A 6,000-nucleotide genomic window follows, 5' to 3' on the forward strand; every position below is an offset into this window, starting at 1 on the left:
GTAGCTAACACACAATTAATCGCAAATGTTATACCTGTTCTAAATGTACAATAAAAAAATTCTAGGTTTTCATACTCCTGTTAACAAAAGTGGAAAAAAGATGTTAAGCTAATAGAAATAGTTCAAATGAATTTTTGACGTCTATAGCCGTCAATGGCAGTGAATGAGTTAATGTATCTGTACTTGAGTAAGTTTAGTCTCGACTACATTTGAAAGTCAGTACCTCTACTTCTTACTCTGCTAGTTTTCTAACTGTTTGCTTCCACGCTACTTGCCCATTTTTTTTCTAAATCTTTTGTCTTGCATGTGACGTTCGCCAATAGCGCTTGCGCCGCTCCAGCAGCAGTAGCAAGTTAATATCGAGGTGCAAGATCTACCAGCACCAAGCAGGCAACAAAGTGATTAACCAATAAAAAGGATTAGCCAATAAACGCGCACATGACATACACAGCTAAACCAAGCCATGCTAATTGGGCGGCGGATGGCGAAATGTGTGACACGACAGACGACACCAATGTGGATAACGCCGACCTTGACAGGATCCAGACAGATTATGAGAACTAGTTTTGTGTCATTGTAAACTGATATTTACTTTAACAATTAGAACTGAATTGGGATCAAGTACTTATACTTTTTTTTAAAAGTACATTTCAAATGGAGTACTTTTGTACCTTAAATAGACTACTTTTACTGAAGTAAATTTTATGCGCTGAGATGCAATGTCAGAGGTTATTCTTGCGGTTGTAGTTGACAGTTCCACATATCTCAGGAGGCTACACGAGATTCTCGGTATGAAGTAGTGTAGATGCCTCACGGTGCATCACGATCAAAATAAAGCGGTATCATTATGGTTGGACTGGCGGACTTTTTTTTCCGTATCCTGCTAAATGAATTCCGCACAAAACGAAGAATTTTGGAGACATCTTTTGTACTGGGTCTTCATATTGTGGCTGGTGAGTGGGTGTAATCACTGGCTTGGATTCAGCCCATCACAGTACCTCCGCTCAGCACACACAAACGCACACACGCTTCTCCAGAAAATGACAGGACAAGTTGAATTATTAGTGTTTCAAATAAATGGCACATAACTCAGGGCGAGACGGTCCGCCAGCGCAGGTGCGCGTGACGGACGTGCCGCGCCGCCACATGAATGCAAGCCGTTTAAATCACTTTAAATGTAAATGTTTATTGTAGCGAGTGATGCAGATGCAGATCAGGTGGAGGAGATTGGAATGTACCGCGTGTGTGCTTTTCTTTCCAAGAACATGAACAAAATGTTGTGCTGCAAATTGAGAAGAAGAGTACGATTTGCTTCGGTAATGCAAAACTCTTTCCAATATAGACGATAACAACAACAGGCTCCATCTTTGACATTTATTACGCAATCCTTTTTGGGATGGCAGACCCAAAGTACAGAACAAGCTCTACAATGTCATGCTAAAATGACTTCTTCCCATAGATTGAATGCACTCAGCGCCCACTCGTCCTTCACAAGGTCAAATAAAAGACACCGACGGGTGGTCAGCGAGCACTCCGGCAAATGGACGGCGACACGCATCCTTTTCTGCCGTTAATTCCGAGGCATGAAAGTGAGCTGCGCTGCCATGATTCACATGTCAATACTGATACTTTTCAAAGTGATTTCCCATAGTTGACCTGAAAAGTGTGCAAGCCCAATATGGTGACAGGGGACAACTACATTATCTTTAATAACTTAATCACAGGGTGGGCTGCAAAGTGAGCGACGAGTCAATATGTGGCAAAGAGGCGAAGAGAATTACTCTTCATATGAAGGGGATTAATAATGCGGCCTGTGTGCTGTATGTGCGATGCGTGTATCTTGCCGCCTTTCACTTCCTGTTCTTGCTGCTTCTTCAGCACAGGAAGTGAAATATCGGCCAGAACACACACACACACAGATACGAACACTTTCCTCACACCATAATCAGCAAAGTTGCACTTTAGTAAGCAATGGGGCATGTCCAGTTCTGGGTTGTAACACCAATGGAATTTAATAGAATACTATATTGACCTAATCAAATAGCAGGGCCACAAATTAGAGGGCACTCGCACTTGCTAAAAGGCTTCTCCGGAGCGGGAAAGGGGGTCCGCGAAACCACACACAGAAGCATAATCCAGGTTGTACAAAAGCACCACCTCACTCCGGACCACAGAGGTTGCAGGTCACTAAGAGTGTGTGTGTGTATGTGTGTGTGTGTGTGCGTGTGTGCGCGCGTGTGTGTGTGTAGTGTAGTGAGTACACGATGAGATGTAATGAGAGCTAAGTATGCAGCAGCTGTTCAATCACCACAATGCAAAGTTTCCATAAGAAATGCACAGATTTGAAGAAAGACCGCCCCCCCACACCTCCGCCTTCACCCCCCACACACACACTGCATGCGCCGCATGCGTGGTGACCTTGTACAACAGCTTTGTTCTTTAAAGCCATGTTAGTCTGCAGGAAGCCAGTCAGTCGCTGCAGATCTGAACGACTTTGAACGCCTCATGTGGCCTTTATCTGTTCGTGTTTTTTCCTCTCTTTTTTTTTTTTACGTCCGTATAGACAAATTAAGTGGAGAGAAAAATGTTGAATCAACTTACTTTAAAAATAATTGTTAGTGGTATTACAATATATAGAAAATACTTTCAGATACGTTTATACAATTTATTGTTACAAAAATGTTGTATGATAATTATTATTTCTTCATTAAACATGATTTAATTTTACAATTGTTTTAAATTCATATTTAATCTGTTTTAAATTTGTTTTTTTTGGAAGGCCTCTTTTACTGTTTTTGGTGCACGCAGCGAACGCAACAAGTGGACTGTCAAGTTAAAAGGTGCAAGTTTACTCAAAAATCAATCATTGACTAGATCCGTTGCACACAACGTTCACATGTGGTCTAAGCTCGGACACAAAATATTAAACATGATATTTTAAGTATTGGAGTGTTCTGTTTTGTTTTTAATAATCGAGAATGATTTCGTATTTCTATTGTGCGCAACAGGTGAAGGCCACCACTTTCCGAATATAAAAAAAAACACGTTTCCTTAAAAAAATTAAATAAATAACACACACATGATCTCCTAGAATAATCGATGAGATTGCGCGATGGACTGGAAAATAAAACACACATTCAGTGTCTTAATGTTTGCTGTTAAATCCGTGCGTAAATGCGCATTGCCTTTGCACTTTGAGGAGCCATGTACTTTCACTCATTAAAATTATTATTTGTTGTGGGGTTTTTTTAAATCTTGAGGCAAAAGCAAGCCAAACAAAACAACACAAAGCAGGCGGAGTGTCACACACCGTGAGAAATAGAAGAAAAGAAATAAAACATCTTCAGGAGATTTCTTTTCCCATTCATTTGCTGAATGGTGTATTTATTCAAGTCCATTTTGAAAGCGTGTTGTCGCTATTCAATGAGACCACAAAGAGGACATCACAATGATTGATGCATGATGCTTAACACTGGGAGAACATAAATTGATTTTGAACAGTTTGTTTGGCGAAAGAGTTGTGCGTAAAATCCTATAAAAAATAAGAAGAGCTCTCGTTTTTGCAACAATTCGGACCACTTGTTGATCTACTGTACTTCGTTTGCGTATCGGTTAAATAAAAGCATTATCCGTCGGCCGTTGATTTATTTCAGTGTCATGCCGACCTGAGTGGGCTCCAAATAGGACGCGAAAAAGTGTGTCAGGATCCAGGTGACGCGCGTGATAGTTGTCCAGATTCCATAAAGAGGCAGAAATGCAGTAAAACATATACACACCAGACAAATAAAACATGACCAGCATGCAGGCTTCACAGTCATTTTTGCTTATACAGAAATAATCCAAACTTGTGCAGTTTTAGTTTGGATGTTTTGACGGAGGGAAAGGGGACTAATGGGTGGCTCTGAAAATGACCACCAAAAAAAAAGTTTCCTAAACACACATAAAAGAGAACAATGAATGTCTGCGGACATTGACATTGACTACGGTAGCCTAAATGATAAACCATTAAAACACAAAACATGACAAGCTTGGTCATCGATGCAAAGCCAAACTCCAAAGTCCACTAACTCATCCTGAGAGTCAATCAATTCAAATGCTCATTCTCACCCAGAAATGCAAACACATTTGTCCTCGATTGACTTTTTATTTACGTGCGTAACTTTACGCACAAACTAGTTAACTGCGCGCAAATGAAGAGTTTGTTAAAAAGGAAAAAAAAAAAACTTTGTTTGTTTGTTTTACGCCGGGACTCACATGAAAAACTCCGGGGACGAGGGGTTGTGGTCGCTGCCGGAGCCCCCGTTTTCTCTGAAGCCGGTGGTGATGAGCTTCTCGTACTTCTCCTTGTAGGCGTCCCTCTCCCTGGCCAGCCGGGAGATCTCCTGCTTGAGGTGGTCCACCTGCTGGATGAGCTGCGTCTTCTCGCCCTCCAGGACGTGCCGCTGCTGCACCCGCTTGTAGCGGCAAGACTGGGCATAGCCGCGGTTCTTTAGCGTCCTCCTCTTCTGCTTGAGGCGGATCACCTCCTCCTTGGTGACCCCGCGCAGCTGCCGGTTGAGCTCCCGCACCGACATGGTCACCAGCTGCTCGTCCGAGAAGCGATCGTCCAGGCGCAGGTGCGGGTGGTGGTGGTGGTGATGGTGGTTGCCCCCTGAGCCGCCGCCGCCGCCGCCTCCTCCTCCGCCGCCGCCGCCTCCGCCGGACTGGGACGCGGAGGACGGATGGTGTGCCCCCGCGTGGTGGTGATGGTGGTGATGGTGGTGGGGCGCGCCGGTTTGCGCCGCGGCCGCAGCGATGACCGCCGACACCACGGCGGCCGCCGAGCCCATCTCCTCCCCGGCCATGGCGCCCGCCGGTGCCGCCCCCCCGGCGAACTGCTGCCCCCTGGCATAGCCGTCGAAGCTCTGGAGCGGGTGGCTGCTGCTGATCAGCGCCTCTACGGCGTCCTCCGGGCTGAAGCCCAGAGCCTCGGGGTTGAGCTGCTGTTGGTAGCCGGTCATCCAGTAGAAATCCTCCAAGTGCGCTTTCTGCTCGCTCCCTGATCCCGGACTGGGCGCCGAGAAGCTTGGAGAGGGGGGAACCGAGCTGCAGGGCGTGCTCATCGGGGTGGAAGACAGGGATCCCCCGGCGACCAGGCGGCTGCACTGGCTGATGCTGCGATCGGGCTCCAGCGGCTCCTTTTTCACTTCAAACTTCATCAGATCGAAGTCATTAACATATTCCATGGCCAGGGGACTGGTGGGCAGGTCGGAGTTGCTCATTGCCAGCTCTGATGCCATCCTCTTGCTGTTGACAGTCCTCCAAAGGGGGTGAGGAGCACCTGTCAAAGTGGGCTGTTGAGACACGCACTGAGCCAGCTTGATTTCTTTATTTATTTGAAGCGGAGGAATTAAAAAAAAAAAAAAGTGGAGAAGTACAGTGGGGCTCTTCGCACTAATTGCGCGGCGCGGCTTTGCTTCGGGAGAGAAGTTTGGGTGTTTTTTTCACGTGTTCCCCTTCGGTGTGACGCAGTGGAGCAGCAGCGGTGTTCCCTGCCTCTCTCCCGGCGCGCGTGAGTCTGAGCGCCGCTCTGCCGCTTTCTGCCATTTAACACTTCATGGCTCCTTTTAGGATTAGCGCGCCAATTTGAGGAGGCTCACGTATGTGTCCCGGGCAAATAGTTGCCTGCCGCTGCCGCTGCTGCTGGAGGAGGAGGAGGAGGAGCAGGAGCAGGAGGGGAGATGAACAAGGAGGGCTGGAAGGGTGGAGAAAAAAATGAAAACTCCACCCAGGGATTGATAGATTTTTTTTGTCTTTATCCAGAGTTTAAAAGCTGCTCAATTTAGAAGCGGCGTGACATCACAAAACTGAAATTGAGCGAGGCTGCCAATGAGCTGCAAGAGCTCATTAGCATATTACAAGGTAAATGTTTGGAAAATAGTGTTAACGCAATTAAGAAATGCATGTCTAATTTCGATACACTATGTTTGGTGGTTAAATGTACAAAGCAGTGTAATTTGT

At 45.8% G+C, this 6,000-nt stretch overlaps 1 protein-coding gene across 1 annotated transcript in view; it reads right to left on the reverse strand.

Annotated features, from left to right (window-relative positions):
- mafb (MAF bZIP transcription factor b) overlaps positions 1-5,721 on the reverse strand; it is a 59,282-nt gene extending 53,561 nt beyond the window's left edge. The window contains exon 1 of the mRNA XM_077567912.1: positions 4,255-5,721. Within this exon, the coding sequence (XP_077424038.1) occupies positions 4,255-5,279 (1,025 nt within the window). The 5' untranslated portion in view covers positions 5,280-5,721. The remainder of the gene's footprint in view (positions 1-4,254) is intronic.
- Between the last annotated feature and the right edge of the window lie 279 nt (positions 5,722-6,000).

The sequence above is a fragment of the Vanacampus margaritifer genome, chromosome 6, assembly GCF_051991255.1.
Source record: "Vanacampus margaritifer isolate UIUO_Vmar chromosome 6, RoL_Vmar_1.0, whole genome shotgun sequence".
NCBI lineage: Eukaryota > Metazoa > Chordata > Actinopteri > Syngnathiformes > Syngnathidae > Vanacampus > Vanacampus margaritifer.